General features: G+C 47.4%; 1 protein-coding gene across 1 annotated transcript; it reads left to right on the top strand.

Annotated features, from left to right (window-relative positions):
- Positions 1-1,176: 1,176 nt before the first annotated feature.
- Positions 1,177-13,472, top strand: LOC139372962 (indian hedgehog B protein-like). The gene is made up of 3 exons (XM_071112865.1): positions 1,177-2,226; positions 9,303-9,564; positions 12,051-13,472. The coding sequence occupies exons 1-3, from the start codon at positions 1,927-1,929 to the stop codon at positions 12,770-12,772; spliced, it is 1,284 nt and encodes a 427-aa protein (XP_070968966.1). The 5' UTR covers positions 1,177-1,926; the 3' UTR covers positions 12,773-13,472.
- Positions 13,473-13,863: the final 391 nt, after the last annotated feature.

Genomic DNA, 13,863 nt, shown 5'->3' with positions numbered 1-13,863 from the left:
GTTGGCTATTTCAGCCACAACCGTTTCTGATGGAGGTATGAAATCGAGCACACAGCCATGTAGTCTCCATAGACAAACATTGGCAGTAGAATGGCCTTCCTGAAGAGCTCAGTGACTTTCAATGTGGGACCGTCATAGGATGCCACCTTTCCAACAAGTCAGTTTGTCAAATGTCTGCCCTGCTAGAGCTGCCCCGGTCAACTGTAAGTGCTGTTATTGTGAAGTGGAAACGTCTAGGAGTAACAACAGCTCAGCCAGGAAGTGGTAGGCCACACAAGCTCACAGAACAGGACCGCTGAAGCGCGTAGGGTGTAAAAATTGTCTGTCCTCATCTGCAACGTTCACCACCGAGTTCTAAACTGCCTCTGGAAGCAACGTCAGAACTGTTCGTTAGGAGCTTCATGAAATGAGTTTCCACGGCCGAGCAACCGCACACAAGCCTAAGATCACCATGCGTAATGCCAAGTCTGCTGGAGGGGTGTAAAGCTCGCCGCCACTGGACTGGGGGACAGTGCTACCTGACCGAATGCATAGCGCTAACTGTAATGTTTGGTGGAGGAGGAATAATGGTCTGGAGCAATTTTTCATGGTTCAGGCTAGGCCCCTTTAGTTCCAGTGAAGGGAATTCTTAACCCTACAGCATACAATGACATTCTAGACCATTATGCGCTTCCAACTTTGTGGCAACAGTTTGGGGAAGGTCCTTTCCTGTTTCAGTATGACAATGCCGAGGTTTGTCGAGGTTGGTGTGGATGAACTTGACTGGCCTGCACAGAGCCCTGACCTCAACCCCATCGAACACCTTTTGGATGAATTGGAACGCTGACTGCGAGCCGGGCCTCACTAATGCTCTTGTGGCTGAATGGAAGCAAATCCCCGCAGCAATGTTCCAGCATATAGTAGAAAGCCTTCCCAGAAGAGTGGAGGCTGTTATAGCAGAAAAGGGGTGACCACAGTGAGGGTACAGGAGTCGTTGACAGGTTTTGGAAGTCCTGACTGTCTCCCTTAATGAAATCGGACATGCATGCGGCAATTACCGCGCTTCTTACTGAGGGCGATTCAATTATGTTCGCATTAACAATATTCTGGAGGGGGAGGGGGAGGGGGGGGGCGCAGCGCGCGCGTGTCTTTCACCAGGTTATGAGTCCAAGATAATCAGACGGGTCCAAAGGACAGTATCGGTGTGTGTGCGAGTCTAGACGGCTGTAGGCTGTTGTTTGTCTCGCACAGTGGCGTTGAGCAGAAAGAGCCGAGCGTGTGGGCAATAAAGTGAAATGGCTCGGCCGGGCTGACCAGATGGGAGGAGAGGTAGGCTGGGACGGGACAGAGGGCAGGACTGGCAGGGCGCGGTCTCCTCCACGGCATCTGATCTTTCGGAACTCTTCCATTTCCAGTTGAGCTGAGAGTCTTGCACCACAGGCCACGCATTGAGAGCCAAGCCGAGTGGCAGGAAAACCGCTGCGGGGACACCCTTTGACCGCTACCCAAAAAGCCCAGTCAGTCTGCGCACCGGGGCCTGTCTGACTAAAGGGACGTTTCTCACAGCTAAGGGAACGGCTTTGAACCTGTCTGCCAAGATAAACGATTTTTCCCTATTTATGCGCGTGTCTCCGCTTGAACTGTGAGACGAGACGTTCACCGTGAGAGGAGCAGCTGAACGCGCCGGTACTTTATTATAGGGGATCTTACCTGGGGTTTTAAAAGACGCCGGCGCTGTACTCCATCTCCAGTAGCGCAGCGTCTTTTTGCGCGCCGGGATATGGCGAGTTTTGGGGACTTGGTGATTAATTTGTAACTGTCCTCCTCCCCCTCTTGTACCCTGTGAAAGGAGATAAGCAGCGACCAGGGGGAGGAGGTGTTTTAAATTGATCAGTGACATTTTTCTGTCACCTCCTTTTGGGGTGTCCGTTGGCGTGGGTGAGTGGAATGCTACTCCCCAGGCTCGTGGTGTGCCTCGCCGGGTGCGCAGTGATTCTCTCGCAGGTCAGCGAGGGCTGCGGGCCAGGAAGGGGATATGGCAAGAGGAGGTCACCGAGGAAGCTTGCGCCACTTGCCTACAAGCAGTTCAGCCCTAACGTAGCGGAGAAGACACTAGGTGCGAGTGGTCGATATGAGGGGAAAATAACACGGAACTCGGAGCGCTTCAAAGAGCTGACCCCGAACTATAACCCTGACATCATATTTAAAGATGAAGAGAACACAGGTGCAGACCGGATGATGACACAGGTAAGACTAGCCTATACCCTGGATAGACTAGATTCGTAAAGCCCTACTGTGATATCATGCTTCATTGGCCATGTCAAACACGTATCTGCACTTGGGACACTTGTATGTGGGATTGGGTAGCTCCCTAAAGCCTACCTCTTGTACTTTGTACAGCCTTTAAACCCGTGGACCTGTCTTATCGATGCGGTGTTATTGACTTTGGTTTCCTGGCCAGGAGCAGTGCACAGCACTGATTACAGAGTGCGTATTTGCACAACGTGCTTGAGTCACGCAATCCAAAGAGCGTATTATTGGCAACATGATAGATATGGAGGGTGACTCAGAATGGTATTGGGATATGGAGAGGTTTGCCAGTCTGGCCCTCATCAGGTCGCCCGCAGGACATCAGTAAAAGTTGGACTGGCGGCTCCAATAACTGGTCTGATGGTTGGTTCCAACATTTTTCGTGCAGAGCTGAAATAGCATCACATGAGATATTTGGAGTTAATTTAAATTGGGGCTGCCGCATGCGTAAAGCTGGGCAGCTGCAACAAACCTTATAACGCAACCCCTTCTATAAAAGTACGGAATAGTGGAAGCATGTAATTAATTAAACACTATGTCCTCTGTTTTTACATTTTTGGGGAAAAACACCCAATCGTCCTACTTGGTCAGAGCCTGACTCGGTGCATATGCAAATGTTTACAGTTCGTTTAAGAGTTAACGGTCGCCTTTTGGACTGTCAGACTTTTTACGACACGCTCATTGATGTGGTTCCGAGAGTGGAATTTATTTGACTTCAATTCCCTAGGAATAAAGTATTTATATCTGCCTCTTGTGACCACGGGCTTCCTCTGAAAGGCGAGCATTTATGTCCCCCACGTGGAAACAGAGTGCCAGATCTCACTCGGGTTGTTAGCTGTCACCTCGCTCCAAGCGCACACAAACACACAGGGCTGCGCGTTTAACTTGACCTGCGCACAATTTATGTGCTCGGAGCGCGACCGCCGCCGCCTGCCACAGGAGACAACCTCCTGTTTGTTTTTCACCATTTTGTGTTATTTTTCTGTTTGTTTTTGAAGCACATGTGCAAAAATAGTCCACTTCACATGCATTCAAGACTTAATTATACACATTTTTCGCCTCTTATTTTTAAATCAGCAGCGGTGACTTGCCTGCCCGCGAGTGGCACTGGAGCGCGCATACAGACGTGACTGTTCAGCGGCTGAAGCCATAGGTGTGCACACTGCACAGGCACGTGTTGTCAACTCGACATCGAATGTTTGTGTAGCTCGTGGTCAGTGCGAAACCGCGCCTACAGAAACCCCGTCGATCTGTACCTTGAAAGTAAAACCAACAAAATTAATCGACTGATTTATGGACTCGAGTTCGTGTCTGCGACCGCAGAGGAAAAAAAATTGATGTTAAAATCCACACCACTGTGAAAAGGCATCTATTGGGACTCTGCAATGAGCTATTCTTATCCCGGTGAACCTGAGAGGACCGACATAGAAAAATAAGTTAGAACACCATACATAGATTTTGAAATACAACATTGGCCAAACTAATAGCCTAAACCTATCCAAATGCAACACGTAAAAGACGCATAGTGTCAAAATATGATTGTGACCTATAGGGGCCACTACCAATCTAGCCCGAGTTTAGCTGTGCAGTTGGCCGAGAGTGGCAGTGCCTCTGCCTATGTCTCCACTTAATAGAAATCATGCGGTAGAATACATACACTGAGTATACAAAACATTATGAACCCCTGCTGTTTCCTTGACAGACTGACCAGGTGAATCTAGGCCAAAGCTATGATCACTAATGGATGTCACTTGTTAAATCCACTTCAATCAGTGTCGATGTGGGGAGGAGACAATTGAGTCATGGATTGTGTATGTGTGAAATTCAGAGGGTGAATGGGCAAGACAAAAGATTTACACACCTTTTGAATATTGTATGGTAGTAGGTGCCAGGCGCACTGGTTTGAGTGTCAAAAACTGCAAAGCTCAACAGCTTCCAGTGTGTATCAAGAGTGGTCCACCACCCAAAGGACATCCAGCCAACTTGACACAACTGAAGGAAGCATTGGAGTCAACATGGGCCAGCATCCCTGTTTCAGTCCGTTTGACACCTTGTAGAGTCCATGCCTGATAAATTGAGGCTGTTCTGAGGGCAAAAGGGGGGAAACTCAATATTAGGAAGGTGTTTCTAATGTTTCATACACTCAGTGTGGTATGTATGTATGTGTATACCCCGGTGCACAACTGAGCAAGAGGACAAGTACATTAGAGTGTCTAGTTTGAGAAACAGACACCTCACAAATCCTCAACTGGCAGCTTCATTAAATAGTACCTGCAAAACACCAGTCTCAACGTCAACCGTGAAGAGGTGACTCCAGGATGCTGGCCTTTTAGGCAGAGTTCCTCTGTCCAGTCTCAACGTCAACAGTGAAGAGGTGACTCCGGGACGCTGGCCTTCTAGGCAGAGTTCCTCTGTCCAGTCTCAACGTCAACCGTGAAGAGGTGACTCCAGGATGCTGGCCTTTTAGGCAGAGTTCCTCTGTCCAGTCTCAACGTCAACCGTGAAGAGGTGACTCCAGGATGCTGGCCTTTTAGGCAAGGTTGCAAAGAAAAAGCCATCAGACTGGTCAATAAAAATAAAAGATTAAGATGGGCAAAAGAACACAGACACTGGACAGAGGAACTCTGCCTAGAAGGCCAGCGTCCCGGAGTCACCTCTTCACTGTTGACATTGAGACTGGACAGAGGAACTCTGCCTAGAAGGCCAGCGTCCCGGAGTCACCTCTTCACTGTTGATGTTGAGACTGGTGTTTTGCAGGTACTACTTAATGAAGCTGCCAGTTGAGGACATGTGCGGCATCTGTTTCTCAAACTAGACACTCTAATGTACTTGTCCTTTTGCTCAGTTGTGCACTACTCCCACTCTTTCTATTCTGGTTAGAGCCAGTTTGCAATGTTCTGTGAAGGGAGTAGTACACAGCATTGTACGAGATCTTCAGTTTCTTGACAATTTCTCGCATGGAATAGACTTCATTTCTCAGAACAAGAATAGACTGATGAGTTTCAGAAGAAAGTTTCTTGTTTCTGGCCATTTTGAGCCTGTTATCGAACCTACAAATTCTGATGGTCCAGATACTCAACTAGTTTAAAGAAGGCCAGTTCTTTTGCTTCTTTAATCAGGATTTTCAGCTGTGCTAGCATAATTGCAAAAGGGTTTTCTAATGATCAATTAGCCTTTTAAAATTATAAACTTGGATTAGCTTAAACAAAGTGCCATTGGAACACAGGAGTGATGGTTGCTCTACGCCTATGTAGATATTCCATTAAAAATCAGCCGTTTCCAGCTACAATACTCATTTACAACATTAATAATGTCTACACTGTATTTCTGATCAATTTGATGGACAAAAAAATTGCTTTTCTTTCAAAAACAAGGACATTTCTGTGACCACAAACTTTTGAATGGTAGTGTATACACTACATTCGGAAAGTATTCAGACCCCGGGACTTTTTCCACATATTGTTACATTACAGCCTTATTCTAAAATTGATTAAAATGTTTTTTTCCTCGTTAATCTACACACAATAACCCATAATGTCAAAGCAAAAATAGGTTTTTAGAAATGTTTGCAAATTCATAAAAATAATCTGAAATATCACTTTCACAAGTATTCATACCTTTTACTCAGTACTTTGTTGAAGCACCTTTGGCAGCGATTACAGCCTTGAGTCTTCTTGGGTATGACGCTAACTTGGCACACCTGTATTTGGGGAGTTTCTCCCATTGTTCTCTGCAGATCTTCTCAAGCTCTGTTTGGTTAGATCGGGAGCGTCGCTGCACAGCCAATTTCAGGGCTCTCCAGAGATGTTAAAACGGGTTCAAGTCCGGGCTCTGGCTGGGCCACTCAAGGACATTCAGAGACTTGTCCCGAAGACACCCTTGCGTTGTCTTGGCTGTGTGGTTAGGGTTGTTGTCCTGTTGGAAGGGGAACCTTCACCCCAGTCTGAGGTCCTGAGCACTCTGGAGCAGGTTTTCATCAAGGATCTCTCTGTACTTTGCTCTGTTCATCTTTCCCTCAATCCTGACTAGTCTCCCAGTCCCTGGCGCTGAAAAACATCCCCACAGCATGATGCTGCCATGAGCATGCTTCACCGTGGGGATGGTGCCAGGTTTCCTCCAGACAATGCGCTTGGGTTCAATCTTGGTTTCATCAGAACAGAGAATCTTGTTTCTCATGGTCTGAGAGTCTTTAGGTGTCTTTTGGCAACTCTAAGCGGGCTCTCATGTTCCTTTTACTGAGGAGTGGCTTCCATCTGGCCACTCTACCTTAAAGGCCTGATTGGTGGAGTGCTGCAGAGATGGGAGAACCTTCCATAAGGACAACCATCTCCACAGAGGAACTCTGGGGCTCTGTCAGAGTGACCATCGGGTTCTTGGTCACCTCCCTGACCAAGGCCCTTCTCCCCTGATTTCTCAGTTTGGCTGGGCGGCCAGCTCTAGGAAGAGTCTTGGTGGTTACAAACTTCTTCCATTTAAGAATGATGGAGGGCCACTGTGTTCTTGGGGACACTTCACCAGATCTGTACCTCAACACAATCCTGTCTCGGAGCTCTACAGACAATTCCTTCAACCTCATGGTTTGGTTTTTGCTATGACATGCACTGTCAACTGTGGGACCTTATATAAACAGGTGTGTGCCTTTCCAAATCATGTCCAATCAATTGAATTTACCACAGGTGGACTCCAAGTTGTCGAAACATCTCAAGGATGATCAATGGAAAACGGATACACCCGAGCTCAACTCACAGCAAAGAGAGTGAATACTTATGTCAATAAGGTATTTCGGTTTTATAGGGTACTGTGTGTAGATCAATGAGGGAAAAAAATGTAAAATCCATTTTAGAATAAGGCTGTAACGTAACAAAATGTGGATAAAAAGTCAAGGGGTCTGAATACCTTCCAAATTCACTGTGTACATATAGGTGTACCTAATGTTTTGTACACTCTGTTTATATATGTGTGTGTATATATATATATATATATATATATATATATATATATATATATATAATACACCTACCAGACACGTACACTGTATGTGTTCTGAACAGAAATGTACACAGGGTGAAACAGTAAGGGCCTGTGTATATCACCGGCTTTGGGAATCCTGTGACCTAACCCACCCTTTCAGTCTGCAGAAGCTATATGTCACACTGTCTACATGTCCCTCGAATTGTAATCTGGACCTCCAAGCCAGTTCTGCTGCTTTTTTCTATTCTTCCCCTCTATTCAGGGAATGATTTAGACCTGGGACACCAGGTGAGTGCAATTCATTATCAGGTAGAAGAGAGAACCAGCAGTAGTCCGGACCTCATATAGGATGAGATTTGAAGACCCTGCTCTGTGTGTTCAGTTATCTTCATAAAGTAGTGTCATGTATCCTATTGTGAATGAGAAAAAAATAATGAGAAATTTAGCTTTAGGTGATCTGAGGGCAAGTGTGTGTGTGCTTGGTGCGTGCGTGTGTGTGTGTGGTGTGCTTGGCGTGTGTGTGTGTGTGTGACTAGGGAACGTCCAACACCCTCAGGGTCCTCAATAGGACCTCTCACCCTCTATTTGCTCACCCTCACCAGACCCAAATTTGGGGAGAGCTGCATTGGCTGGCTGTTCATACCCACCTCTCCCTCTATCCTCCTGTCCAATACCCTCTAACTTCACACCACCCCTCTACCCCAATACCCCCCTAACCTCACCCCAACCTACCACTCCATCCTATCCCACCTACCACTCCACCCTATCCCACCTACCACTCCACCCTATCCCACCTACCTCTCCACCCTATCCCACCTACCTCTCCACCCTATCCCACCTACCTCTCCACCCTATCCCACCTACCACTACACCCTATCCCACCTACCACTACACCCTATCCCACCTACCACTCCACCCTATCCCACCTACCACTCCACCCTATCCCACCTACCTCTCCACCCTATCCCACCTACCACTCTACCCTATCCCACCTACCTCTCCACCCTATCCCACCTACCTCTCCACCCTATCCCACCTACCTCTCCACCCTATCCCACCTACCACTCTACCCTATCCCACCTACCACTCCACCCTATCCCACCTACCACTCTACCCTATCCCACCTACCTCTCCACCCTATCCCACCTACCACTCCACCCTATCCCACCTACCACTACACCCTATCCCACCTACCACTACACCCTATCCCACCTACCACTACACCCTATCCCACCTACCACTACACCCTATCCCACCTACCACTCCACCCTATCCCACCTACCACTACACCCTATCCCACCTACCACTACACCCTATCCCACCTACCACTACACCCTATCCCACCTACCACTACACCCTATCCCACCTACCACTCTACCCTATCCCACCTACCTCTCCACCCTATCCCACCTACCACTCCACCCTATCCCACCTACCACTACACCCTATCCCACCTACCACTCCACCCTATCCCACCTACCACTCCACCCTATCTCCGGTCCCTAACTGAGACTCTCAGCCTCCTCTCTCGCCACAGAGAGCAAACACCCAGGCTGAGACTGTAGGGGGGCATTGTCTACTGGCCAGATGCAGAGGGGGAGGTGTTGAGGAGTGGGGCCTTCTGTGGTGGGGTGGCTGGTTTGTTGAACAGCCCCAGGCTTCTACATTGGTTGGATGGGGTGGATGCCTGATGGATAGCTCTTGCACCAGGGTTCTTTCTCAATTGGCTGTCCTCGAATGCTTGTGTCTGGACTTTTTGATCTTCTCCTCCAATGCCTTTTGAGCAGGATGTGAGAAAAGAAGACACGAGGAATCAAGGAAAGACCATTGAGAAAGAGCTATGGACTACATTGTGTAATGATGTGTAATCATTCTTTCAGAAATTTTAAGTCCATGAACTGTTATAAATGCACTTTGGATTACACACTGACACATGTAGATTCACCCCACATCTCTAACACTCCTGTCTCTCTCTCTTCCCTCCCCTCCCTTCCTCCCTCTCCTCCCTCCCATGACCCTTAACCCTTTACCCTCCCGAGCAGCGCTGCAAGGACAAGCTGAACTCTCTGGCCATCTCGGTGATGAACCTGTGGCCGGGGGTGCGCCTCCGGGTCACAGAGGGTTGGGACGAGGACGGCCACCATTCTGAGGAGTCGCTCCACTACGAGGGACGGGCGGTCGACATCACAACCTCTGACCGCGACCGCAACAAGTACGCCATGTTGGCTCGACTGGCAGTTGAGGCCGGCTTCGACTGGGTCTACTACGAGTCCAAGGCCCACGTGCACTGCAGTGTGAAGTCGGGTGAGAGACGGAGAGAGAGGGGCAGGAAGGAGGGGAGGGAAAGAGGGCTGAAGGGGAGAGCGAGAGGGAGATTGAACAAGCATCAGAGAGAGACCGGAGGAAGGAGAAAGGAGGATGTAGCAGTAACACACTGTGCATGGACGTCTGTTTCACCTAACTGCCACTAATGAAAAAAAAACAACCTCTCACTCTCTCGGTACGTGATAATAGTGAAAATATGGATAGTGAATGATTTGATACACAGTGAATGATTTGAGAGGGTTTTTGACTGCCTTCACCTTAACTGGACACACATTGGACACTTAGCAGAGGAGGGACAGCATCACCTCTACATTCCTTACTAAACATAACACTGAACCACTTGAAGACGCCCTTCAACAGTGGCCACCTCGTCACTATGGATCAAATCAAAACGGACGCCTGCTTTTTTTGGGGGGGGGTCACAGCTAGAGGGACATACAGCCGCTTTGGGTGACTGACTTCTCAGCTTCTTCCCTAACCCCTTCTAACCCTCTTCACCACAACTGTCTCTTGACCCATCTATGACCTGGCCATTGTTGCTTAAAGCTTACATTAGGATCAGTAGAGTGACTCACCATTAAGGGAGAGGTAGCTACTGCAACTTTATGTGGTCACTCACTCACAACCCCCCTTTTGCTAGAAATGATTCCCTTATGTTACTGGCATGCTATGCTGCGGCAATATGTTGGTGCGCAGCGTTGCTTCAGTTGACTTTGTGTCTCTTCTGCTTCTTCTTTCTCCCATTGATGTAGCCTCATTGATAAAGCCACAGACGTTAGTAGTGTAGCTAAGCGATGATCCTTGTTCAGGACTGATTTGGTTGTCAGGGGAACGGTATAGAACACAGAATAGAGCAAAACAGAGCAGAGACAGATCAAACTGTCTTCTCTTGTACTACGTGGTGCCTGAAATGATCTTTCCCTCTATCCTCTCTTTATTTCATTTCCCTCTATCCTCTCTTTATTTCATTTCCCTCTATCCTCTCTTTATTTATTTTCCCTCTATCCTCTCTCTATTTATTTTCCCTCTATCCTCTCTCTATTTATTTTCCCTCTATCCTCTCTCTATTTATTTTCCCTCTATCCTCTCTCTATTTATTTTCCCTCTATCCTCTCTTTATTTATTTTCCCTCTATCCTCTCTTTATTTATTTTCCCTCTATCCTCTCTCTATTTATTTTCCCTCTATCCTCTCTCTATTTATTTTCCCTCTATCCTCTCTTTATTTCTTTTTCCTCTATCCTCTCTCTATTTATTTTCCCTCTATCCTCTCTCTATTTATTTTCCCTCTATCCTCTCTTTATTTATTTTTCCTCTGTTCCTTCTGTCTTTCCTACCCAGATCGGGTTGCGAGTCACCAGTCCTTGACTTGATCGGAAGACGGCACCGGGCGCCATTTTTTTTTTTTTTTCCCCAACTGAAACCTCAAACTGTGAAAAAGAAAAACCACTCAAGAAAGACATCTCTTCATAGACCAAGAAGTCTCATCTGCTGCTACAAGTGACATCATAATACCAAGGCTTCCTTGAAACTCCATTCTAACACTTACTGAGGGGCGGGGCGGTAGGTAGCCTAGTGGTTAGAACGTTGGACTAGCAACCAAAAGGTTGCAAGATTGAATCCCTGAGCTGACAAGGTAAAAATCTGTGGTTCAGCCCCTGAACAAGGCTGTTTCTAGGCCGTCATTGAAAATACGAATTTGTTCTTAACTGACTTGCCTAGTTAAATAAAAGGTCAAATATAACTGAGTGGGGGACCCAAAAACTGACACCAATACAAAGAGCCCACGAGGGAGCGCTACCCAACCAGACCCCTACTACATTCAGGACTGGAAAGGTGAATGAAGAAGAAGAATGATTTACCAAGAAGGTGCCCCTAGATGCTGATCTTGGGTCAGTTTTATATTTTCCCCACTAATGGAGCTTATGATTGGGGGAACGGAAGCTGATCCTAGACCTGTGCCTAGAGGAAACTTTACCCCTGAACAACCAAGTACATGGCATGTTACACCATACATTGGAGATGATGTGGAGTTTGAGGTTATGTTGGTGCAGTGGGCGGAGTCTCGGTCCACAGATGATTAACCTCCACTTCCTGATTCTCCGATCATTTGGCTGGACCTGGCCTTGGTCCTACCTTGCACAAATATTTGTGTAGATAGACTTGAGATAGTCCCAACGTACCACATCAAGTTCAGCACCTTAAAACACAAATGAACACAGACTTACACACACACAAACTGAGGGATGGAAACACACACACACACACATTCAAATAGCAGCTTTAATCTTTCAGCCAGCTTTTGTTCTTTTCTGTGGAGTAGACGGAAATAAAGAAGCTAATATTTATTTTAAGGGCGGAATATATTTGCTATACGTAGACTTACTGTGTACCTACCCACCTCACAGAATGCATTATTTCACAATTGCTCTCTCTCTCTCTCTCTCTCTCTCTCTCTCTCTCTCAGAGCACTCCGTTGCCACTAAATCAGGAGGGTGTTTTCCGGGAGGGGCGTGGGTGACCCTAGAGGACGGGGGTCAAAGGTTGATCCAGGACCTGCAGCCGGGTGAGCGAGTCCTCGCCTCTTCAGGGAGCGACGGCAGCGGAGAGCTCGTTTACAGCGAGGTCCTCACCTTCCTGGACCGCGACCCCGCAACCCGGAAGGAATTCTACACCATTGGGACAGAAGGCGGGGTTAGCCTGTCACTCACCGCTGCCCACCTGCTGTTCGTGTCCAAGGGAAACTGCTCTGAAGGGGCGGAGCCAACTCCGGGTAGTATGAGGACAGTATACGCCAGCGACGCGCGGCCGGGACAGTGTGTGCTAACCACAGTGTCTGGGGAGGGGGTTGGAAAGGGGGAGGAGGGGAGAAAAGACGTGGGGCATCTCTCGCGCATCTCCAGGGTGAGTGTGCAGGAGGACAAGGGTGTGTTTGCGCCCCTCACCCGCCATGGGACGCTGTCGGTGAACGGCATGGTGGCATCGTGCTACGCGGTGGTGGACGGGCATGACCTCGCCCACTGGGCCTTCGCCCCGCTCCGCCTGCTGCACCGTTGGACTGGCTCCGCTGGCGGACATTTTGGAGACACCGGGGTTCACTGGTACTCCCAGTTACTGTACTGGATAGGTAGTCTGCTGCTGGACTCTGGACACTTCCATCCCTGGGGACTGGCTGACCCAGGGAGGTGAAACTCGAGCTGGGGAAGAGGAAGTAATGTAACTGGCTTGGTTGGTGAGATATACAGACCAGATGACCCACTGGACTGATGCCCCATTGGACCTGACTATAAAAGGGCGGGGTTTACCTTGTTCTCGAGTCTAGCACACTGATGCAGAGGGCGGACTCTCAGGAAAAGGGTGGGGCTTGATGACTGACCACGCCTATTTCATTGGAGAGAGGAGATTGAGCCATGAATGAATCTGGACAGATAGACAATGTGTTCTCTCACACCATAGTATACAAATCATTGTGACCCCCGAGGAAAAACTACAAATGGGTGTGTCCTCTTCACACAGATGGGACAGGTGGACTGGTGTCTGTGGTGAGACCATAGTTTCTAAAGGGGGGAGAGTTTGTTTTATTTAACATTGAGAGGTGTCTCATTGAAATCAAGCCATTATGAAGAACATCTAAAGCATTTTCTTTTTTGATCTTTTTTGATTGCTTCACAGTAAGATGTCCGTAACACGACACAACTATGATGTCGCAACTTGGCAACTGAAGGAAAGTATAGGCTTCATGTATAGAACATATCTAGAGGTATGATATTTTAAGGCAACATTTACTGTATTTTATTAAAGCGATGTCTGAAATATTTATGATTTTAATATTATGTATAATGAGATATTTAAAGATTTATTTTTTGAAATTAAATATTATGGAAATGCTCCTGGTTTTGTTTTCTATTATACATCGCAACATTGTAACTATCTTTGCTGTAGATATGAACCCAAGCAACAACTTTAAAGGCTGAAGCCATAAAAGTTATATGAAGGCTTCATAAAGCATTTAAGATGGTTGTTTTCGTCTTGGCACAGCTTTCTCTCACTGCCATCTACTGGTAGACCATGATACGGTACGAGGGTGATAGACAATTCCACGTGATAATACGCTTCTATGATCTCAATTTAACTACACTGCATCGGTGAATCCCATTCAAACCAAGATGCAGAATACAAGTATAACGATTACATTTTGTGGCCACGACGACATGTAACAAAATGTAGCCTACAGATGGCCTACTTTCTCTCAGATTATATAACTGTTTTAAATCATAGAT

This window comes from Oncorhynchus clarkii, chromosome 18 (genome assembly GCF_045791955.1).
Source record: "Oncorhynchus clarkii lewisi isolate Uvic-CL-2024 chromosome 18, UVic_Ocla_1.0, whole genome shotgun sequence".
NCBI lineage: Eukaryota > Metazoa > Chordata > Actinopteri > Salmoniformes > Salmonidae > Oncorhynchus > Oncorhynchus clarkii.
This window is presented reverse-complemented; position numbering and strand designations above follow the sequence as displayed.